The following is a 25,760-nucleotide window of genomic DNA, read 5'->3' on the forward strand; positions in this document are numbered from 1 at the left end:
CCGGCCGTCTCCTCCTCGTCGGCAAAAGACCCCGCGCCGTGAAAACTCGCTGCTGATCTGGGGTCTCTGATCGTCGGGTCTGTTTTCTTTTAATTATGGCGTCTCTTAAACAAATCTGATTTGAACTGAATGGAGCTTTTTGCTCGTTAATCAACTGGTGTGAATGTATTTCTTTACAGTGGAGCTGTAAGAGCTGAGAGAAAACACGATACTTTACCGCGGTTGAGCAACCACTAAAATAAACCTCACAAGCTCGGTCTTATAAAGACAGCGATCAATCAGATTATATGTACCATGTCAATCTAGGATACACTTTTCTGTATAGGACCCCTTTCACATGAGAGTAGTCTAGCAAGGGTCCCTTGCTAAATTGTAGCACGGTTGTTAAAGTTTTACAAAACGTACCTCGTGTGAAAAGCCAACAATTTGTTGTTGTAGTTTTCAAGATCCCTTGTAAAATCTTGTCAAACTTTGCTACTCAAGTTGACGGTGTTTGACGAGAATGATGCAATTCATCGATGCATGTGTTTGACGTCACTTCCTTAACAAATTAAAGACTATTTATATCTACTCAGCGGTTTTTCTTAATTTAAAAGTTACATCTCAATGCTATATGAAAAATAAATGAATAAACAAGTTAATGAATGAATCCCCCCTGGACATCCTCTCAAAATAGACGCAGAAAATTATGAATCTAAGCGAGTGATCACTCACGCTTGACCATATATGTCAGTGCCTTGCCCAGCTTTTGATTATTGAAGATAATTGGGTCAAAGGTGAGATTTCATCCACCGGAAGTTTCAATAAAATCACGACGGCGTAGCACCTTTAATTGCATCTCTATAAATATTGATCACCACATTTCTCAACGCTGTGTAATATCAATATAGCTATAGTGCTGACTACAATTATTCTTTGAACTTCGTGGACACTTGTGATGTTTATGTGTAAACAATAATGAAAGTCTCTCAATTGAAGTTGGAGCCAAAACCACAATTATTTCCAAACTCCTTCAATTGTGGTGAGACGCCTTTGACTCGACTCCTAGTAGATGTCATGTCAATGACTTTATACTACTTGGAAATAATGATGTCAGTGTGAGCTTGTGAAATTGTTGGAATTACCTCGCTTATGACTCTCATACGATTTCATTAATCCATTACAAATGCATGACAAATCCCCATTTGACGATACCTTTTTTTCTGGACCATGCTTGTAATCGATTTGACTTGTGTGTACAATGATACACGTGTAGATATCAAACTTTTTGGGGTTATGATTTTGAAAGTTTGGTCTAGGCCCGGTGAGGGTCATTAAAGTAAACGACGGCGAAAGGGCAGAATTTGATTCTAAGGGCCACGGAAACGATTAAGACAATACATGCCAGTTCCAGGTAAACGGGGTCTCGAAGAAAGCCATTCACATTTCAATGTTCACATACTTTTCTTGTAAACTGAAATACATTTTTTGAAGAATGCTTCGTGTGCTACCAAAGTAGTTCTGTTGCATCCACTGCAGCTAGTTGCCTCCAAGTTGCTTGTAAAAGTTGCCTCGTGTGGCAAGAATGCTTCGGCCACGCCCTTGTAACTGCATCCGGCTGCAGCTATGTGTGTCTATTTACCATTCGCAGTATTGTGAAAGGAACTTATCAACGAGCTCAAGTAACAGTAAATTTCAGATTTCATTTGGGTGTAGAAAAATAGGAAAACATCCGTGATGTTTTTTGTTTGTTACATCTCCGATTTTGAGTCTGTTTTTCTATGATAAAGGCACCGAGTGCTTGTAGTGTTCATGCATGGTTACCACGACTGGCGACACGCGTCTGTTTATATCGTAGTAGCCGCTTCCCCCAAGTGCCATAAAACGCATCGGACAGCGGGTCGACTTGTCAATATTTGGCTTAACCAGCTTGACATAATAGGTGTAGAAATCAGCACGCTCAGTTTTTCTGTCTTTCTTTTCTTCTCCAGAATTTGATCATGGTGTATAATAATACCCGGTGATTTATATTGTATTTGGCTGTGCCAAGGTTATAAGCACGGTATGTGTGTGTGTCTTGACTTTGAGAGAGCGGACAGGGGTCGATTGCTCGCCGGGGCGGAATGATGGCAACGGAGCCAGGAATCTTCGCTGGGATCCCGAGGTGACGGCGAGCTGAGTTCGGTGATGCGATGATGTGTTAACTTCAGGGTCTTCTTTTTTTATAAAGAAAGAAGGATTTGAAAAGAAAGGGAAACACGATAGGCGCCGCCGCGTTGATAATCTACCCCCTTATAAAACGGACTTGTAAAAAAAAAAACGACGAAAGGAGACGACACCGTTTGTTTGTCAAGTACCTGGTGGTGAAAAGGAATATACTGGCTAGTTTTATTGGCTCATTGTTGCAGTTTATTGAAGTTGCTTGGTCGGTGTCTCCACCCGTCCATAATGCACAACTCGTGCCCTATTGTTGTATTTACAGACTGGAATAAACCATCTCCCTAGACTTTACTTCTCATATAGGTGTAGAGAGCAAAGGGGTCGCCAGTTTACTGTTTGTCATCCTTTGCTAAATGATGTACAGACAGCTCATAAAGATGTGTAATTATGACATTTGGCACCAGTTTGTGAAAATGACCTCGACACAGCAATGCGCCGAGACGGATATAATCGTGTTGATTATGGAATTGTTGGCGAGCCCTGTTGACTCGTGTTTAGTCGTGGTGGAATTCATGGGTGATATAATATCGTGTATAGGAACAGTGTTTGGCCGACTTTCTGTTGATTTAATTATGCCGTCTTCAAAAAATATTTTGTCGTGTAAGTTAAAAGATGTATCCGCACTACACGCCCAAAAGCTGAAAATTAAACACATCTCTTGTTAAGACCAGACAGTCTTGCCCACCCAAAAACCTCCATCTCGTCTCTCAAGTTGTCCACCCCCCCCCCCCTCATTTGATGTCTAAAATTCCAAGCCTTTTCTGGACTTCCTGCCTGCTGGTCTCTACCATACTTCGCCTCTTTTTCAGTGTCATGAGGGGGCGATGTTGTGCAATCCATTTTTATTCCAAGCAAATCGGTTACCGAACAATATATGTTTTTTAAAGGTTGATAGTTTCGGCACCAAGCATGCGTCAACTTCAGTCAAGCCAATGATGTCACCGATATTTCTAAATGTCAATCTCTAATGAACAAAAAGTGGGAAAACATTTATCCACGGTGCACACCTGTGTGTGTCAGTGCTGTCTTTAAGCCTTCAGTGTATTCTTTTTCTTATCTGCCTCGGCTCCCACCCACCAATAACTTCTCTTCAGTTGGACCAAAAACGTTAACACTTCACTCTTGAATGGGCACAGCCATTATCCTCTGGTAAGAGGCACATCCTGTGAGGAAAATGTGAAATTGTATAAAGGAACTTTGCAAAGGGCACCCAGCAAACGGCTATTTCTGTTGGTTATTTCGACGCCTGAGTAAAGCTTGAATCTACAACCAAATTTGCCGAGACTCTCCACTGTGCGACTGCTTCTTTTTTTCATAATTCTCTTTAGTGACCGACAAGCAAACAAACAACTAACCCAACTCCCCAACAAACAAACAAGCACCAAGACCAAGACGAGGATGGATAATTTTTCCTACGGGTTTGTCAGCAGTTAGCACCAGACCCATGCTTCTTCTATCGTCACTATATCTTCCATTTGCCTTTTCTTTCACAAAAAATACACGACCATCCGAAAAGACGATCTTCTTAATTCAGTAACCTGTACTACAAGAGTAAGTTTTCAAGACTGCTGCCCTAAAGACACGCAGAACACACTGCTCGAAACGTCGAGATTCTACTACAATACATCCACTCAACCCCGGCTCTTCACAAAATAGGGAGACCGCCAAGATTAGCTCATTTTGGTAAAGCGCCTGCACCCACTAATCCAGAGGTCGTTGGTTCAAATCCCGTGCTCTCATTTTTTCTTTTTTCTTCAACCCCAAATCATTGAAAACTTATCCAGTCAGTTTTCCTTGGTTTATTATTTGATAACATATATTTTACGTTGGTCCCCATAAAACCATCTCATTTATTGCCTTTTAGCTTTCTGTCCATTCGACTCTTTCATCAAGTCCCGGGTTTTTCCACACGCAACCAACTCTTTACTAGACCAGCCGCAATCGGAAGTGTTTTATCTCCTCACGCTTGCAGTGATCTGAATGAACCCCTGACGCCAGATTGTTTCTTGTGTTGGTTTGGTACATTACACGCTAACACGACACGCAGCACCTGGCCATTAGGTCCGGTGCATTAATAGGCTGAGTAGTGAGTATCAAGAATGAATACACGCAGGGTTGTATTAGCAAAACTTCCACCCTAATGCAACTTAATAAAAATTCCTGAAAACTGGACAATTTCTACAAATATCTAAAAGTGACTGTAGAAGCGGGATCAGATATCTCAGATATCCTCTAGTCATCGCCATTGTGCGGAAGTATTTAAAGGGAAACTCAGTTCTCTCGAGGGAGCACCTTGTGCGGCGAGGGACTTCATCCCCCTTCATTGAACCAGATTGGATTTGAGTTTGTCTGTGTTTCTTTGGTATAATAGAGCTCTTTTTCTTATTAGCCATGAGAGAAATGGCGGCCAGCAGGCCCCATGACGTTAACCCCGTAGTTCTCATCAGAATGTATCCTGAGACGAATGGGTGTGGCTGAGGGTTGGGATGGGGTGAGTAGACCCCATGAAAATCCTAGTTCCCCTCCTTCATGAGAGGAGGGGTGGGGAGGGGCAGCAGGCCCCGGCCCCATGACGTTAACTCCGGTTCTCATCAGAATGTATCCCGAGACGAACGGGTGTGGCGGGGGGTCGGGGTGGGGTGGGTAGACCCCATGACAATCCTAGTTCTCCTTCAGAATGTGTCATGAGAGGGGTGGGGAGGGGCAGCAGGCCCAATGACGTAACACCCGAGTTCTCATTTTTCATAAGGGGGATGGGGGGGGGGCGGGGTGGTATGCCCCATGACTGAAAACCCCTAGTTCTCCTTCAGAATAATATCAGGTATGTGACCTGTGACATCACACGTTTACAAAAGAGCCACAGAGCCTGGACTTCCTGCAGGCATGATTTGTACACAGCTCAATGGAAGAAAACATAACATCTTATATTTTATGGAAATTGCACGGTCTAATTCTTATCAACTTTTGATATGATGAAAGGGGGCACATCTCAAAACTTATCCAGCATTTACTTTTATAACTCTTGGTTTAATGTGGAAATTATGACACAAAATGTCAACTTTCTCATAGGACCAGTGTAGTATCTTGCCTGCCAGAATACTCAAAGAATGTACAAGGTCACACTTGTTGTAAACAAGGTTCACATGGTCTATAGGGGGGGGGGGGGTGTCAGCAGGCTCCATGGCGTAAAACTCCTTCTTCTCTTCCAGAATGTATCACGCTACCCTTGCGGAGGAGACATCCACACCCTCGCCCTCCCTTCGAGCCCCTCAACCCCGTGTCTTCGTCCGATTGGGGATGGAATTGTGGTGGTAATGGACTGGAGAGGCGTAACCTCTTTATCAGCGATTGATTTTGATCTTTTGTTTAAAGTATTTTGTTTCACCAGAATGTTCCAACTCCATGACGATCGGAGCGGTCCAAACCCCCCCCAACCCTTTCGAAAACCAATGTTCTTCTAATCGTCGCACTCGGCTACCCACAGTGGCCACCCTTTTGTAACTTTTCCCCCATTCACTTCTTAATCTTTCCCCAAATTGACAAATACAATGCAAACAAGAAATGAAGACAAGGTAAAACCACGATGTAAACACAAAACATTATTAATTTATTCTTCACAATTTGATACCACCATATACAGGGCAAAGCTTTTGATGAATTAATCATGAGATGCATAAGATCATGAGCATTTTTTATCAATATTTATTTTAATCATGAATTCAATTATTATCAGTTAACCATTTCAATATTTTCCGCAAATATCCCTTAAGAATACAAAGTGACGGCCGACAAAGAGTGAATATTAAATATTGTTCGTAGAGTACAACAGGTATACAAGTTTTAAATATCTATAGCATCCCACAAATCCCATTCTTTAAGCCCCACCCATTTCAAAATGCTTATGGCATTTGTTACCCACTGCGAAACACTTTTCCAATTTTCCACCAATACCAACACATTCACTTTACATTTACAATCCTAGTTTTAAGTACTGATACTTTTTTATAACAACAAACCTTTTGGGATAATATATTCTTTATTATTATTTGTTTGTCATTAAAAGAAACTATAAAAAATAAACGACAATCCATAGAATTGTGCTAATTGACCCCGGAAGTGACGTCATAGCTTACTTCTAAAACGAAGTAGGTATCATTAGACGCGGGGAAATGTGCATGGTGAAATGGCAATCAAATTGAATTATAATGCTTGCTGTACACGGGTGTGGATGATGAAGACACACTAGTTGAAACGTCGAGTTATTAGAACCGACGGTTCTCCCCAGCATGAACATGTCATAGTTTCGTGGTGATACGTAGTACATTTAAAGGCAGTGGACACTATTGGTAATTACTCAAAATAAGTATTAGCATTAAACCTCACTTGGTAAAGAGTAATGGGGAGAGGTTGGCAGTATAAAACATTGTGAGAAACGGCTCCCTCTGAAGTGCAGTAGTTTTCGAGATAGAAGTAATTTTCCACGAATTTGATTTCGAGACCTCAAGTTTAGAACTTGAGGTCTCGAAATTAACCATCTAAACGCACACAACTTCGTGTGACTAGGGTGTTTTCTTCTTTCATTGTTATCTCGCAACTTTGATGACCGATTGAGCTCAAATTTTCACAGGTTAGTTATTTTATGCATATGTTGAAATACACCAACTGTGAAGGCTAGTCTTTGACAATTACCAATAGTGTTTACTGCCTTTAACAATCTGTAATGACACCCTTGTACACCCTTGTGTTTCATCCCAAAGTATTAGGTGCATAATATCTATATAATTATTTGGAATAGGTAATGCATAATAAATTTTAACAAAATAGTTCTGTTTCAATTTAAGATAGCAATATATAAACATATTTACAAATAAAATATATCTTAAAATAATTAGAGCAGTTATTTTTTATTTATAATACACGTTTTATTGAGGTACTAGGGGATTTTCACATGGACTTTAATACAGAATACACGCGGTTTAATAGGCAGTATAAAACAATAATTCTCAGAAAAGTCTTTCTGATATTTGAATAAAAATACTTAATAATAATAACAACTCGATGATAACTCGATGATATTATAAACGGAACAAATCTATAGTTCTGCTATATTAAACTATTTGTTGACGTGGTGGAAGGCACGGTGTTTCTAGAGTGCTCTGCATTACACAGAGATAAGGGAATGTCAAAATAGTGGAACATGATTAGAACAGAATTTCTGCGTACATTTGACTTCAGTTGTTCCATGCTTATAGGTAAGGGGTGTCCCCGGGCTGACGTAACTTTATAAAAGCTCGTTCTGAAATCACGCTACATGATAATGTTATTAGTGTTTCCTGGTGCTTTGTTTTTGTTGTTGAGCTGATACACACATTCTCATAGTTTCCCGTGATTTTTGTTCACCAATTTCCTTGTGGAACACCCCGTAGTCTTTAGTATTCCCCTATGGAGTTCTTTTATTGTCTCTATTTTGTTTTGACCTTGGTCTCCATATAGGAACCGAAAATGAGCACACTTGCATGGAAAGTTGAGAACAAAACGAGCCCCCCCCCCCACCACTGACGATTTCAAACTGTCTACAGGTGGATCCAGTAAAGATTAATGGGATGAAATCGCCCCGAACCCCGCCCTCCACCGTTGTTTTATACCCCTCCCTGCCCATCTATTTGTGCCCCTCCCCCTTGATTTACAATATCAACGATGTGTAACATTAATTGGATTTCTATGTTTTTGACGATAGTAATTTCGTGGGGTTGGGTCAACCCTTCCCTTATTGTTGTATCTACATGGATCCTTCCCTGATAACTGGTATTTTGTTAATATCTGTTTGTACACACACACACATTATATTAACCGCAAACTTAATCAAATGCAGTATCGTTTTATACATATAACATGGAAATATAAATATATTTAGGTATATCAATAATTATATTTACGATATGCAAACGAGAATTTTTTTTTTTTTTACAAATAATAAAAGAAAAAAGACAATAAATAATATTTTACAACTTCTTTTAAAAAGGTTTCATCCATTAAGCGCAGTGATTATAATACCACTGTGGGCGGGACGTGGTTCTTTTATTGTGGTCTTCTATATGTATGTTTGAACTTTTTGTTTAATAACAAACCCCTAATGGGAATTGACACCGTTTTAGTCGACAGTCTTGGTGCAATATACAAATGACTACACTGCGCTAAGGTTTAGTTAAGATTTACATCCTACCGTCAACTTCCGTGTCAAAATGACCCGGAACTGAGTCAAACTGACCCAGGGAATTGTTTCGTTTTTAGACTGAAGACAAGGTACAACAAAGGTGGCTTCTACTGATGTTAACATTTCATACCCAGGCAACCCTTTTTTATCTTTCTGTTTTATTTATCTTCTATACACGAAACAAGGGACATGTCACTTTTAGAAACATGACAAGACAAATCGGCAGTGATTTCGCTAATTAGAAAAAAAAATCCACAAAGCGTCAATGATCTATTTAAATTTGTGACTGCATCTTTACATTTTGCATGAAGTTATTTAACCTGACGAGCGGTTATTACCAATGCTGTACCTTTTCTTCACAAAACCATCTACACTGCGAGAGTTTCTACTTTTCGAAATACAACTTCTAAACCACAACCCACCAACAGACTGCGCTAGAGGACCAATAACAGTTCACGTAATCTACGTCATACAACTTCCAACCAATCATAACACGTAGAGCAGAAACGGGACATCCAGTCAGAGCCCGTGTATCATAGAGTTCGTCCATAGTTTGTGTCTCTACCAATCAGCTGTCCGGTTACATATAATGGACACTTAATCACGTGGCTCACTACGAAACGTCTACGGCCACACATCGGCACTGCTTGACCTTCTCGACCTTTTTCCTCTGAATGTTCGGAGTCTGTCCCGGACACCTTAAAGTCACCGTGAAAACGGTCGTTCTGAACGGTTTGCAAAAAGAGCAGGACCTGAAAGCGTCGTCGTAGTCTGACCACGGTATATAGAAAGAGTTGCACTGTCCGTAGCAGAAACGGTTGGTAATGGTCCTCCCGATGCAGCCGGGTGCCTCGACCTTCTGCTTGAGGGAGAAGGTCTTGCACCAGTCCCCTTTGAGGTACTCCTTGGTGGTCACCTCGTACGGGTCGCCGGTCTCCGGAGTGAGGACCTCATCGGGAGGGAGGCGCCCCGCGTTCACCCTCTCGTTGCTGGCGCCTCGCTGGGATGAGGCTGCGGACTCCTCGTCGGTTGCCTCTAATAGGACCGTCAGGGGGTTGGTCTGGGGTAGTCTCCTACCAGTCGTTGCTGCAGCTGCTAAGAGTGACCGGGACGCCATGAGGCATAGGAGTGTACATAAGATGAGCATGGTTTTGACTGATAAAGAGGCCTGGTTGCTCGGCATACTGTGATAGAAAAAGAAGAAGAAGAACAATAATACCAAAGTTAGTTTTGTAATGCTATCCAAATTTCTATAATAGAATTAGCTGTTGTTAACTGCTTACCAACCAAAAGGGTCCATGGTATAAGTGAAAAAAACTCACGTGGAGCAAAATTGCCCACTGTTGTTATGCTAATAGTATGACTATTTTCGAGACTTTGGAATTCTGAACAGGACAAAGTGCAAACGCACTGCGGTTAAATTACAAATGTTGGTCAACACGCAAGCACAAAATATCAGGATATTACATTTCATTAAGCATACAGTGGAATTAACACGACTGTTGTCACATAGACCAGCGCAAACACCGTTAGGTCATTCACTCCTTACAGTTTAGAACTATGAAAAAGTAACTGCGTGTTTTTATCAAACAAATTGTATCGGTTTAGATCTAGATAGTTTTTTTTTACTTCCCTGGTCCTGGTTAGTAAACAATAGCAAAACAAAACCTAAAACTGCCAAAAATATATGTTTTATATATCATTAATTATGTTATAAAATTATAATATTGATAGCTTAAGAGACAATAAATTAGGTTTGAACAAAGACAAATTGACTAGAGGAGGATTTGAACCAATGACCTACAGATTAACGTATCGGTGCGCTCTACCATCAGAGCTATCTAAGTTGGTAGTTCATTATTTGAATCAACTATTGTAAATACATGTTGGCAAAATATCCCATCTGCCATTCTCTTCTTCATACAAAGCTTGCGAACTTCCTGTTTTTAGCGTGAATGGTATGTTATTTGATATGTCAAAAATGTTGTGTGGATGTCTACATTTTTTAAAGCTATAATTCATAAGACTAAAATGACGGTATTGTAAGTGACGAGTCGCTGGAAGCAAACGCTATGTACGTAGCCAAAAGTTCAAGTACAGTGCTAAAACCAAATGCGGCATCACTAAACTAAAAGCTCACAAGGTGACACCCTCCATCTATCTAACCATAATTCAACAAGTGTGTTTACAGCAATTAAATGCACAGCACTTGACATCGTCTTGTCTGTACACATTTTTAATGGCGTTGTTTTTTAACGGTCGGGGGATGAAGCCACTATTATATCCCCGTACGTACGTGACGATGGGCCCGTCTTCGAGTCGTGCCCGCCACTCGCCAGACGAGGAAAAACCCGCAAGTTGTCTTTCCAACTTGGTGGTCCTGAGTGATAAACTGACGTGTGTGTCTGTAACTTGAGTTGAGTTTGTTTCTTCTTCTGTCTTAAGGAGACTACTTGAAGGTTATTATGACAAGAACAAGCAACATCTTCTTCAGGGAAAGCATCTTACTTCCGGCTTTTCCTTTTGTGGTGAGTGGGGGCTGTCGGCTGCTTAAAAAAAAAATCCCACTTTCGCACCGGAACCTGTGACGATTAGTTCTATTGTTGAAGGGGAAATCAGTAATTCATTAATGCCTGCAAGAGCCTACAAGTCACGGTGAACTTTTTTGCTAAATTCTACCTCCGTGTCGGCCTCTTCCGAAAGGAAAAAAATGTGAAGTGCCACTTGTGATGTGTTCAACAATGTCCTCTTCAGGAGGCGGCATTCGCCATTGTTTGTCAGCCGTGGCTGGGCCTATGCTACTAGCCCCCCTTCACTCACCCTCTTATTATGACCCCCAAATTACCCCAAATGCGAATATTTCCGTTCGTTACTATATTCGGGTAAAAAAACCTATTTTTTGTACAATTAAAAATACATTTTTTGCAACAGTTTGAAAGTAATTTAGATGCATATGACTCTTGTGCATATATTTAACGGTTTACTTATGTTAAAATGTTCTGTTAAAGTGCATTAAAAAAAAAATTGTCTTGAGGGGTCGTGAGGTTTAAGGTATTAACAGAATACTAAAAGTAACAGCAATAATATGTGATCGATTTGTTTCCACCATTTCTGACAATACCACTTGTCACCATTCCAATCCTTTGACTCGACCCAAGCCACTTGAATCTTGAAAGTACAGAAAGTTTGTTTTGTGTATAGGGCTATTAGTGGTCCAGTCTCCATCACTCTTCCTGTGTACCCCCAAAAGTCAAACAAAGACCCGTCCTCCACACACTCCCCATCCGATAAAATGGCTCTTAATATTCAATAAATGTCAAGCCTTGAAACTCCGTGGCGACAATAATAAATTCCCACGTTGTTTTTAAAAACCCAAACCGCCAACCGCTTTTTTTTTTGGCGCCCAACGAAAAACAAAAAATACTTTCTAAGTGTCCGATGGAGCCATGGGAGAAAGGAGAGCAAATAAGCAAGTTTCGACAGGGACTTAAACACGATCTTCCCTCCTCAACTGGCGTTTGTTGTTTTGGTCTCATTTTTGTGCCAATCTGAAAGCTGGGTATTTAGTCGGTAAGAGGCCATGGAGCTAAACCTTTCAACAGCCGTGTGTAGCCCCCCCCCCCCCCTTCAGTTGCCAAATACCAGCTCTTTCTGGGTGTCTTTCAGAGTCAAGAGAAAGACAAAACCTACACCCATATGAGTTATGGACCACCATCATCATATTCATTTGATGCTACAACGTCGATAATTTCATTTATTTTATCAATTCTGGCTGTCAAGCCAAGGACTCTCACATAGTGCCCTCGGTGGGATTTGAACCAGGGTTCCAGAAGCGGAATGCATGGAAAGACACCATCTACGCCAACCTCACCCCCCTAAAATCAAATGTGGCGATTTTCCTGTACATACGATTTGAAAACTTTGTAACAGCGTATCATGATTAAATGCTTGTAACTAAATTGAAGATAGTAACAACGAAACTCCCTCACCAAACAAAACAAAGAAGCAAAAGAAAAAAACAGATTGTAGTACACAATTCTCAGCCGGTTAAAAAATTGGGACAGATAAACACGGCGTCCCAGCCAAACTGGAGCAAGATTAGGTGTGGGGTTTAGCCCAGTTTTGGGTTGTGTTTAGATTATTTAAGTCGCAAAACGTTCAAGAAACAAAAGCACATGAATGCGCCGTCCACGCACATGCTCAAAATCCTTTCATCTTGGAACTTCTGGAAACCTACTTTGCTTGAACGGGTCAAGGGTTGTTCAACTAAACTAGTTCTTATGATAGAAAGGGTATTCACACGGAGAGTTAAATGTGAGTGTACTACCTTATACCCCCACCCACGTGAAAAGGAAAACAGGCGCAAAACTCACGTTAGAAATATTGCTCAATTCGGCTATGAGTCCTAGGGAATCGTGAATGGTTGAAACTTTTTAAAGTAAGTTGCAACAATCAACCGAAAAAGTTCAAAACCCTTGAGGGAGATGGGGTACCAATTAATCAGTCCTCTAATGACGACCTGGGTGAGAGAGTCATATTCATTGATATCCTTAGCTATGTTATTCCACAATGGGGGGGGGGGGGGTCAGGGTCAGGTCTCAGAGACGTTTTTTTAGGAGCAGAAAGTTGTTTCGTGGTTTGCCCGTTGCTCGTTCACTCTCTTGTTCTTCTGTTTTGAGTAGAAGCTTGAACCGTTCATGTAGTAAATAGGGAGTTTATTTTCAACTGAGATTCGAATGAACATTATCTCTGTATAAACATGGAGAAATTCGTTTCGTTGTTGTTACGTCAAAGGCATGACGATCAAGATATTGTAGATCGTGCCGAAATCGGGCACACACCGTCACAGACGCGTCTGTTTTAAAGACACTGGACACTATTGGTAATTGTCAAAAACCAGTCTTCCCACAATGTTTTATACCATCATCCTGTCCCCATTACTCGTTACCAAGAAAGGTTTTATGCTGAAATTTATTTTGAGTAATTACCAATAGTGTCCACTGCCTTTAAACTACTCGCTTATTCACATGTTAAGTTTAGTATTGGAGGGTTCTACATTTCAACTTCTAGTAACAACTTTAACTTTTTAAGAGTGTCCCCGTTTTGGGAAGAGCAATGGTTGTGAGATTGTGGAAGTGATTTTTTTTCATCACAAAAAGAGCACATTTGCCGTTCAGTTTGTCAGCTCCAAGACTAAGAAGAGTTTAAAACGATCTTCCTTTCATGTTTTCTTTTTTGAGAACATTTCTTTTTTGCACTTCGTGGAGAGGCTCTTTGTGAATAAAATGTTGAGTTGTCACGTCACATGATCAGCCTCAGAAGAGTCGACATAGTGTCGGGCCACCTGGGGCTCTAGCATGGCATCTATGTCACCATGTCGTGGGCTCGGGTGAGGGTCAGGAGGAGGTCGTCCCGTTGGCCTAGGTCACCGGAGCACCACCGTTTAGGACACCTCGTCACAACAAGAGTGACATGTGCCCCGTGGAGCAGGGCCAATTGAATATTGAAAAGGAATGATTGATCAATCACCCCCGTTGGACTGTGGTGAGTTCGCCAATCCATCAGCGAGGAGAAAAGGGAAATGAGAAGAATGGGGTGACAGATTGAAACAAGTGTTGGTCATTTACCCCTGGCATTCTTGTTGTATCATTCATCATTCAGGTACTTTAAACATCGAGGAGAGAATGCTGTCTAACTTGTAGACAAATATACAAGATTTTCAGATATTGTCTTCTTCAGGTTTTATCTTTCTTTCTGTAACCATGGAATCATGAATTGGAAACCAGAAAATCGTGAATGGGAAAGCGAGGAATCATGAATGGAAGACCAAGGAATCATAAATGGAAAACAAAGGAATCGTTAATGGGAAACCAAGGAATCATGAATTGGAACAAGGAATCATGAATGGGAAACCAAGGAATCGTGAATTGTAAACCAAGGAATCGTGAATTGTAAACCAAGGAATCGTGAATTGGAAACCAAGGAATCATGAATGGGAAACCAAGGAATCATGAATCGGAACAAGTAATCACGAATACATGAATTGGAAACCAAGGAATCATGAACTGGAAACCAAGGAATCATAAATGGGAAACGAAGGAATCATGAATGGGAAACCAATGAATCGTGAATTGGAAACCAATTCAGGCTTTTGTAGTTTAATGGTCCCTTGCTTGAGGTACAACATCTGCGAACTTGTAGAGATGGTTCGCCAATCCATCAGCGAGGAGAAATGGGAAAGGAGAAGAATGGGGTGACAGATTGAAACAAGTGTTGGTCATTTACCACTGGCATTCTTGGATAATCTTTCATCATTCAGTGATTTAGAAATCACATCAGTCGATGAGAGAATGCTTTCTGGTTTAAAGACAAGATTTGCAGTTATTTGTTAGCAGAAGTTTTCTTTCTCATGATTCTTCTCAAGCCTGATACTTCACGGAGGCAACGAAGGCGATTCTCTCTAAGCCCCCTGGCAGATGCCCTGGAAATGCTCCAGTAGGAATTTACAATTTAAAAAAAAGGGTGCCCTCTACCAAGGAGAAAATACCTTGGTGCCCTCGCATACAGGCCTGCAAGGAATGGGAAGCAGATGGGGACTGGGCAAAGATGAAGGAAGAACTGGTGTGGGATACCAATCAAGGCTCTGGTAGTTTTAATGGCACGTTTATTAAGAAGGTACATCTGCGAATGTAGAGACTCTTGCCTATCATTATCTGTCATAGAGAGTTTCTCTTCGTCACACAATACGTTTGCATTTGCACATCCAGTACTGAAGGGGACAGCTTATCCATAGCATAGCATTTTCTCTCGTAACACTTGTTACATGACGAGAGAACCCCACGGATCTCCACAGCGTGACGTCTGCCTCCCCTAACTTACGTCAAAGGTCGATGAAAGTTCAATAATTTTATACCAACTTTTGTTTTTGGGTCGCGACTCATTTCTGTGTCCTGCCTCTTCGTATTTACTTTCCCGATTTAAAATGTAACCATAATAATTGTCGATTCTCAGTGGTTCTTGTTTTCTTTGCGAATGATTTCCCGTAATCATATAATTTGCTTATTAGGGATCCAATAAACATTGACTGACTTGGGAATTTGTGTTTTTAAGTTGAAAAGCATTGAGAGACCAACTGCACCGATGTAGGGTTTATCCCATTGGGTGTGGCACCAGTATTAATTTTACAGGGAACCCAGCGAGACCCAAACCCAGTGGTGAGCCATTTATATAATTATCAAAGCGCATCAGTGAAAAAAGCTTAAAACGGTGGAGGTCGGTAACCAGACCTTTCACCCGATAACTCCGCGGTGCAATCAGAGCAGAAACGGGCTCAAGTCTGTACCGGCAGACTGGCGCCGTCGCCACTGGACTTGTTGCTACTGGGCAACTTCTCACTCGGTCTCTAAAAAACTATATGGGTGGATAAACCATATGAAAATAACCCACGTAAATAAACCCAATTCATGCGAGCCAATGACATTCAGTTTAAAAAAAAAAGGAGAAAAAAATCCAAGCTTAAAGGCACTGCAGCCGACAAGAAACGCTAGAATTAATCCTACCTCGAGTTAGTTAGGACGAGTAACTCATCCTTACTTAGGATGGGTTCAATGCGTCCTAACGTCTAAGGCTGTATACGAAACTTCTAAGTTAGGACAAATTTAGTGAAATCGACGGCTGTACCCCTTTTGTTTTAATTGTCAAAGACCAGTATTCTCACTTGGTGTATACCAACATAAATAACAAACTTGTGAAATTTTGGCTCAATTGGTCATTAAAGTTGCAAGAGAATATTGAAAAAAAAAACACCCTTGTTGCATAAAAATGTGTGTGCTTTTAGACTCACAATAAAATACTTCAGCTGAAGTATTTTCTTATTTGAGTGAGAAATGACCTCTTTCTCAAAAACTACGATACTTCAGAGGGAGCCGTTTCTCACAATGTTTTATACTATAAAAATGTGCTCTCCATTGCTTGTTACTAAGTAAGTTTGTATGTTAACAATTGTTTTGAGTAATTACCAATTAGTGTTTGTCCAGTGCCTTTAAGTCACAAGTATACAGCAAATATAAAAACTCCACGGTGTCACCCTAGTGACGTCATACTACTGTTCACTCTTTCCCATATTTGATCAAGGTTCCACGACCCCAGAGTAATCCACTTACACAGCAAGGAATTTCACTTTACCAGAAGTTACTTCCGCAATTGTTATCTCATTCAAGAATGGGCGTTTTCGAAACTGTGCATGATGGGTTTTTGCGGCTCTGACATCTGGCCAGTGTCTAAAAACCGCGTTCCCAAAGGGCAAATATCGGCATTTATGCAAACTTTAGGCCCGGGTCTGAACCTCAACCGCGGTTTGGACCCTGTCCCTTAGCTGGGGAAAAATATTCTTTTATCGGTGCCTGGATAATGTTGAGGGAAAAAAAGACAAATTCGGACGGCCATTACTTTAATCAGTCGCATTAAATACCGAGGACGTAAAGAAAAGCCACTCCAAATGGGACGGGCCCTATTGCCTGAATAAACGTCCCCTTGCTGTTTCAGAGAGACGATTTCCCTTTTTCTGAAAAACTTTATGTCCCTAATATAACAAAATAATCTTGAGAAACATAAAACAACTAAGTTAACTCAGTGTTGGGGCACGTTGTCGTGAAGTCACTTTTAGTAGTTTCTCGATTCGACTATGTCTCTTCTGACACCAGTTTCCTCTTGGTCAAAAATCTACAACAAAACATGAAAATAACCCCCTGGCAGCTGTCCGGTGACTTAAACACTTGGGCAGAGTTCAGCCAGACGGGCGGGCTGATAATTTATAGCGACAGCCACTATTATTTATTTGTCCTTAAAGATTCAAATGTCGCCGGAAATATTGGAGTCGACTTGGACTAGAACCGGAATGGAAACGCGCGACTGTCGTCAATGAATAACAAAGCTGTTCAGCACATGTGTGCCAAGCTTCTTTGAAGGAACGCACGAAGTTTAAAAGCCTTGACAAAACTGTGAGCGAACTTGTCGTGGTCACTGTCATTCCCATCCCACCATTATCATAGCTATGCAGTACCTCTGTCGTCGTCTCATGTCGTGGTCATCAGTGTTGTCATCGTCAATATATATGATCGATTTAACTGTCACCATATTATATGTTAAGATCAAATAATTTCTGTAGAGGTGGGGAGACGCAACTGCTGTCACGTCCCACGCACGATAGTTAAACAAAAGAGGAAGTTCGTAATTTATGTGCGTCTACCAAAATCCAACTTTCATGTTCTTTTGCTATGGTTTAACACACTCTTTGCCTAGCATTTCAAGGGGGATAGTCATTTCTGAAGAAAAAAAAAGTTCTACATTAATTTCTTGTGAACACTTTTATGAAACCGAGCCCCGGATGCTATTTTTCATCCAACTTGCTATTGTCGTAGTACTTTTCATTGGGGATTTTTATATATATTTTCTTATCGGTTTAAAAAAAAGAAGGAAATCCTACAAATAAAAAATCAGGAAATGTTTTGAGGATGGTAATTCTAAACAGCAGAAGAAAAAAGATTTCACCCGGCCTAAACTGTGGGCCCTAGCACGAACCTCAGGGGTTAAACAAATCTCGTTCTAATCGGGTAAATGTCTTATCCCAACAAAATAGCGTAATACGATCCTGAAGCAGTAAAACCAAGGTAATTGCAAATGACATTATATTTTGACTCATGCTAATTAGACGGGTCGTTATAGTTAAGTATCGGTGACCTGTGGAGGTCAAAGCGACCCAGGCGACATGGGAACTCCTTAATGATAAACAGTAATGAACCTTAACCAGTGAAAAGCCTGTCTTGGTGCAGAGGGGACGGGTACGCGAGCCCAAAGAGATCGTCAGCTCAGGCTCTCAACAGAAGTTTGTTTGTTTGTTTTTCTGTTTGTTTAGATGATCTTCCCGTCAAGGGAATTCGTTGTCCACTAACCGAGAAGCAAATGAGTAGGATTTGAAACTTTGCATGGTGGAAATACGATATGGTAAGGTTTGCAGTAACACCATGTAATGACTATCTCTAAATGAGTTGGGGTGGTTCTGAAAAGAACCGTTGGTTTCAACTCGATGTTTCGATCAGTATGCTCTAATCGTCTTCTGGAGAAATGAGTTGTACCCACAAGTTGTCATCATACCATGTACATGTTATTTTCATATACAGGAAGAAGGTACAACTTGTACATCTAAACGCCTCTTTTTAAACGCCTGTACTTTTCTTGACTTTTCTTGCATTTTTGTTTCTAGAGTTCAGGTTCAGGGGGACGCCACCCCAACGAGGTCGTCAGCTCAGGCTCTCATAAGACGTCTACGAACCGAGAAGCAAACAACATGCCATGCACAATTAGATCATTTTCATACAGGAAGATGCAACACTTTTACTTGTACTTTCTTGCGTGTTTTTTTTTGCGAGTACAAAGTTGTGTTTCCTATATTTGAGGTATGGCTGTTGTATAGAAATATATCTGATTAAATTATTTTGTGTGTACAACCAATTAGGAATCTTAGTAAAAAAACAAAAACCTTTTTACAGGATGGGATACAAAGACTGGACCGGGGAATTATGTTCAAGGTGTAGCGTCCAATCTGAGCGGATATGTTGGCAGTCTAGTTGACAGCCCCGCCATGCCTGGGGGCACTAGGAGGGCGAGGGGGTCTCTATATGGCTCCTCTGTGTCCTTAGAATGTCGCATGGGTGGCTTGGTTTGATACCGTGGCGCTATATCGATGCTGATACGGACTTCTCTTGTCATTATACTGATCGTCTTAGATATCGGTGCCGATGTCTTGGCATGCTTGGCGGGCGTTTTGGGTTCGAAGCCTTCACACGGCACGTGGCTTCATGGAGTGTTTTGGTTGTGGGTGTATATAGTGCTTATAGTGTCAGGGTGAAGCACATGGCTTTCAAACATAGCTATATACAGGGGCGAATTTCACAAAGAGTTAAGACTCGTCCGATTTAGAGTTGGGACGAGTTACTATTAACTAAGTAACTTTAATTAAGTTTGGACTATTTTTGCGAAACTGATCCCAGGATCTTTGACGTTTTTCAGTGTAGCAAGGTTATGTCTTTTTTCTGTATGTTGAATTTTCTTTCACGAGAATTAAAAATACTGTCTCAGTCGTTTTGTATTGTGGCAAACATCAGAAATGCTTTTAATTTCAAGCTTCAAATTTAAAGGTACATCCCTCTGATATTTTCAGTTGCAGGTGGTTGCAAAACCGACGTTTCGATCGGTTTACTTCATCTTTAGTTACTTTAGGGGCCAGACAAGATTGAACAAAATGGTGGATTAACTCTGACGCAAATCAAGACAAGTTGTTTCTCGCGAGATCACATCACTCAGCTCAAAACCACACATTATTACCAGCAATTGTTTTCTTCATTTCGTCTTGACGAGCAATGACAAACGGTCCCCGCGACCAAGCTTGACATCTCCTATTTATAAATAACTCGTTATACCACTCTATGCACACTCGTATAATCCGCCACACGCGTTTTATATACAGTCAAGTTTAGTGTTCCGTTCACATCACAGCCTCCATATCATAAAGACACTTTATGTCCACCTCCGGCGACCTCGACATCACATCACGTGCAGTAGTGGTGCATTTGACCACTTTTTGTTCTTTCTCTTTCTTTTCCGATCAGCGAATTCATTTGTACGAGTCCCATGCGACACGTCTTTGGTATGTTACTCAAGTGTTAAAGGTACTGGACACGTTTGGAAATTGTCAAAGACGAGTATTCTCACTTGAGTGTATTCCAACATTGTGCATAAATTAACAAAACATGTGAAAATTTAGATTTAATTGGTTATCGAAATTGCAAGAGAATAATTACAGAAAAACAACTTGTTGCGCAAATTTGTGTGCTTTCATATGCCTAATAAAATAAATCAGGCATGAAGTATTTTAATATTTGAGTGATAAATTACCTCTTTTTCAAAAACTACGTTACTTCAGAGGGAGTATTTTCTCACTATGTTTTATACTTTCAACAGCTCTCCATTGCTCATTACCTAGTAAATGCTAACATTTATTTTGAGTAATTACCAAAACAGTTCCTTTAAGGGAAAGTTGGTGTTATCACATGGACGTAGAGGGAGTTAGCGATCAGAATTGATGTTGTGGCAACATCAGTGATGCACTACGTCATGTGCCGAGAGAAACAGATCGTGTAGTTTTCAAGTCACGCAAGGTAGCGTACAGACGCCAGGCTTATGTCTCTGAGGACAGTCCTTTCACATTTTACCCATTTTTCTTTCTTTCTTGCTATTAAGCGTTTTTTGTTGTTGCTCAAAGAGCCTCATTTTGAATCGTCAGCATTGACAGCATTCCGGAATGTCAACTTTTTCTCACGATCATGTGATGTGTGAAGCTCCATAAAAAAAAACGTTACTCATGTGAAAAGATCTTTGTCAGTAGGGAGCTAACATACTAGAACAAACATTCTATTTTTACATCCCTGTGGGGACATCTTTTGTTCTTTCCTTTGTGCTTGTAGCTACAGAACCCACAGAATATGTTCACAAAATTCCTCGTGGAGCACCCTAGCATTAAACATCCCCTTTGGAGACCTTTTAATGTTTTGTGCTCGCTGACGCTTCAGCATGATTCAAATCCCACCCATCAGACCCCTCCCCGTACGGACTCCAGCCACAACCCTTCCTCCCCGTTCCCAATTCACTAAACACCCCCATAAGAATCACACTACGACACCCAGGACAACGAGGGGTCGTCGACCGTTTTAACTCCCACTAAAAACACACCATATGCAGTCTCTCTGCCTGGACAGAGGACCGTTTGGACACTGCAAGTTTGCAAGTTGGGTACAAAAGAGCAGGCCTGACTTCACGGAAGTATTACGAAGACGATTGCCTCCATGCCTTGGTGCCCTTGAAATGTTCCAGTAAAAACGTACTATTTCCACATAAGGGTGCCCTTTTCCATAGAGAAAATGCCATGGTGCCCTCGCCCTTTACAATTTCCTCATAGGGTGCATGCCCTTAACCCAGGAGAAATTTCCTTGGTGTCCTTTCCCTTCCAAAGTGAAGCACATAGACGTACCTGTAAGAGCACGCGAACCCCCACATTCTGAGCAGCTGTCTGATATAGTGATCCGTACGCATGGCGGCACTCGAATGACGTTTCAGAGGAAACATAAGAACCAAACAATTTTTCGCCTGAAATACTTTAATTTTGTTTTAACCATTTTTGTTTTGTTTTGCCTCTGAAAAGCGAAAACAAACCACACAGGTAGCACAGTATAATTGGCCTTGAAAAGGTATTAAGTATTATTAGTTGATAAACAAACCTGCATTTTGTGTTTACCACTGTCTAGAGACAACGAAAAAATGACTTAGAAACAACTCAGGTGTGGTGGAGTTTTTAAAAGAAAGTAGGCCCCAGGCATCTTTTTGTGCATAAGAAATACAAATTTTGAATTGAGATATGCAAATTTGTTTCTTCATAAAAAAAAGCCCTTAACCCACTTTCCTCCAAAATAAGCTCAACTTTTTAAATTCCGCGGCCGAAATATTATATTAAGAAAATTCTGGTATTTCTGGTACTGTTTGACTTGACGTATGATATAGGCCTATGGGTTATAAAATATACACACACAGACACATGCCGCCAATGTTTTGAGTTGCATTGTTTGACACACAAAAATAGAACTTCGCCTTTTTAGTCAAGCAAATCAAGTCTAGCATTTTTCCCCATTTTGTGGGGTAAAACTTGAAAGGCATATCCCATTGCAATTGTTGCGTATATGCAATCCTTCCATTTTCACCACGCTTCGGCAAATAGTTATTCTTCATTTTTGTTCTCTCTTGCTAGAATAAAGGCAAAGAGGAATTCCAAATTGTGACACGCATAGGTGATCATGGCGCCGCCACTCAGCCGTGTGTATCCGTGCGTGTATTTTTGTTGTGAATCTTGTGTTTTTAGAACTCGCATACAACATATATATTTCGTAATCCCAACCATACAAAACATACAATTTACCACAAAAGCACGACCAACACCCATTTGTACTTATTTTGTCACAAACAGCTGTAGAATCATGGGGTGATCATGAACCAAAATAATCTTCCAGTCTCTTCTATTTTTGAGTGCCATATAAAAAAAAGGATAATTCTTCAAAGTGAATTGCTATGTTCGAAACGTCAGGCTGTTACAGGGCACTGCGGACACGTTTGGTAATTGTTGTCAAATACCAGTATTCTCACTTGGTATAATGCATCAAATATTTAAAAAAAATCATAATTTTGTGAAAATTTGGGCTCAATTGGTCATCGACTTTGCAAGAGAATAATGAAAGAAGAAAAAACACCCACGTTGCGTTACTCTGAGCGCTTTCAGATGCATATTAAAAGGTTTCAGCTGAAATATTGCATTATCATATGAGTGATAAATTACCTCTTTCTCTAAAGCTACGTTACTTCAGAGGGAGCCGTTTTTTCAATGTGATATTACTACCCAAAGCTCTTCATTGCTCGTTACCAAGTCAGTTTTATGCCAACAATTATTTGGAGTAATTACCAATAGTGTCCAGTGCCTTTAACTTTGCAAAGTGTATTTCTCATACATATCTACTTATTCGCACACACAAGAGAAAAAAAAGTGAGCCTATGGGATTCGCGTGTAATCACAGCGTGCTGCCGCCAATACTACGCGACACAACCTACCGGCGACAGTTTGAGCAAATCAAATAGAGGAAATTACAGGGCTAATGTAACTCAATTTAGGGAACGTAAAAAGGTCCACCTTGAACACCAACAGGGGTGCGAGTTTATTTCTGGGAGAGAGGCAAGGTCATTATTGTTTGGGCATGTGCTCAGCTAGCTACAGCTCCACAACCGTAAAACAAAATCCTTGAGGTTCACCCCCTTGCAGTAAATTTTTGTAATTAAATACTTTTCTTTAAATAACTTTAGGCCATTTTTAGGGCCCTTTGCCTTACTCTCACACTGTGCGTGTGTTTCTAGATAACATATAATCTCTTCTAAAAGTTCACAAGAATCTGCAAGCCTGTTGGTAGAAACATTAGGAATATGATAAACACGTGTTCACTCTATAGCCACATAGAACATCTGTAATCGTTATGGCATAGCACACCGGCGCAGGTACTGTAAAGTGACCATGCGATACCGTGAATTCCTTCCTCTATGGTGAGACGAACAATATTGTAATGTAAGTTTTGCCTTTTTACAGACTGATAACAAGAGAAACAAAGTTCCATCTTCCCCTTTTGAACACTTTAAGAAATCCTTGAGTATATTAAAGAAAGTGAAGATGCAACTCACCTGGAGAACATGATGAGATGCCTGTAGAGACCACTCATGGTATCCAAGTAGTAAGAAGACGATTATCCGTAAAGGAAAGCCCTCCGCAATCTCAGATGAGAGCAATGCAACTTGTTTCAGAGAGCACCAAACTCCAAACCACACTTTGTGATACCAAAAGGATATAATAAGAGTCACCTGTAGCTAACTCACGAAGATAGTCTTTTATCAAGTCACTCGGATCCCATTAGAGATAAATGAAGCTACTGTTTAATATCTACTCAAACAAGTATCATCCATGAATGTTGACACGAGCGCACGACTGCTGAATCCATCCGTACCAGTGGCCCGTTGCGATCCGAATGAGGCTCAGCCAGCTAGGCAGGTTGCTTTTTAAAGTGTGCCGCCTCTTTTTCTGGATGGGGGTGAGTGAGCTCCCAACAAACTCGATAACCGTTCGTTACGCTCTCCACTACAATGTTGACTGTAAACTAAGCTTTGGCGACGAGCAGGCAGTAAACAGAGAGGGGCCCGGACGGGGCGGCTGGATTGAGGGGCTAGGGGAGAGAGCGCGTCGACGGGGCTCAGTGACACGGATGCCCGACTGAGATTAGGGTTGGACTTGATTGCAATAGCGCCGAACTGTCGTCGGATTAGCATCTGGGAATTTGGGGCTTCTGGAGGAGACCACGCAAAGGGGCCGTTGGTCTCAAGCTCTCTCCTCCCACTTTTGTAACTTAAGCTGTACTGGTGGCAAGTGGAGTTTGTGCTATTAGTATTATACCAAGTATGGAGGACCTGCTGTGAACACACTGACTTTTCTGGTCCTTGCTCTATGCTTGACTGTGATTGGGGGTGATGTTTGGTAGTAGTCTGAGTTGTATGTAAGAGCAAGCAAAGCTCTATGGTTTAACCAAGACACATCCATGGACACCTTGATATTGTTCAAGGAGATGGGAGGTACAGCCACACCCCTTTTTTTTCTTCTCCTTCACACCCTTTTTCTTAACAAGGATAGTTGAATAATTTCCCGAACAGGCTCTGTGCTTGAAATTAAGCACTATAAACGGCTATGAATAACAGGGTAAAAGGTCACAGACCGAACACTCCATTTGTATACTTTAGACAAGGAGCACACAGAAAGGGTGTCACAAGGGCGTGGCAAATGGGCGTGTCAATTAAACGGACCACGTGACCTAAACACACCTTGCTTATGGCTATGTTCTTGTTTGGTTTGTGGTACACCCGTAAGATCTAAGCACGAAATCCTGATGAATGTTATGGCAGCCCTTTGTTTATTGTTTTATTAATGAAAAGGTTATTAATTTAACACTCTACAGAAAATACAGATTCTCTTTTTAACACCACAGTCCTGGCTGTTCTCCTCTTCCTTTTGGCGTTATAAACAGCGCCACCATGTGGCGATGCAGTGTGAACTTCATATGTGAAGTTTATCTTCTGCGATTACTCTTATCGTGTGTAAACTCTTCGCAGAATGCTTCGACCGTGTTCATCAGAGAACAATCATCAACTGGCTTACTTCCCCTCTACTCAATTTTTATAACCAACAGTAGCCGAAGGGGCGAGTCCGGTGTATATTTCAAGAACAATCGCTTTGTAACTCAATCTTGCAGACTGGAGCACCAAACCTTTTTATTGATACAACAAACAAGTTCAACTACATTGTTCCACCAATATAATCAAGTTCATTAGCCACCGATTTATGTTAGAACCAACACATCTCATCAACAGAGATATTCACATGATGTTTACCGCAAACGTCTCTTAGTTATACCTCCACCATGCAAAGTTTTAAATGCTACTCAATACAATAAAGTTACGTGTACTTTGTTTCACCATTACAACAAAACTACATGTACTTTTTTTAAAAACCAAAACAACAAAGTTCCATCTACTTTGTCTCACCAATTTGAAATCGAGTCAACCTTCAAATAATAATAACTTCTGCCCTTGATGAAATAACCACCCTCCTTAAAACAAAAGTAAATAAATAACGGGCTGTCAAAATTGTCGTCTGTTTTCT

At 40.9% G+C, this 25,760-nt stretch overlaps 1 protein-coding gene across 1 annotated transcript; it reads right to left on the reverse strand.

Moving 5' to 3' along the window:
* Positions 1–7,897: 7,897 nt before the first annotated feature.
* Positions 7,898–24,413, reverse strand: LOC139939806 (gremlin-1-like). The gene is made up of 2 exons (XM_071935936.1): positions 23,738–24,413; positions 7,898–9,597 (listed from the first exon to the last, which is right to left on the reverse strand). The coding sequence occupies exons 1-2, from the start codon at positions 23,773–23,775 to the stop codon at positions 9,027–9,029; spliced, it is 609 nt and encodes a 202-aa protein (XP_071792037.1). The 5' UTR covers positions 23,776–24,413; the 3' UTR covers positions 7,898–9,026.
* Positions 24,414–25,760: the final 1,347 nt, after the last annotated feature.

The sequence above is a fragment of the Asterias amurensis genome, chromosome 1 (assembly GCF_032118995.1).
Source record: "Asterias amurensis chromosome 1, ASM3211899v1".
In the NCBI taxonomy this organism is placed as follows: domain Eukaryota; kingdom Metazoa; phylum Echinodermata; class Asteroidea; order Forcipulatida; family Asteriidae; genus Asterias; species Asterias amurensis.

Excerpts from the sequence above, each read along its gene's own strand:
- LOC139939806 (XM_071935936.1), bottom strand. The coding sequence starts at position 23,775 with ATGAGTGGTCTCTACAGGCATCTCATCATGTTCTCCAG. Across the intron at positions 9,598-23,737 it reads CATCTCATCATGTTCTCCAG|TATGCCGAGCAACCAGGCCT; the intron begins GTGAGTTGCATC and ends TTTCTATCACAG.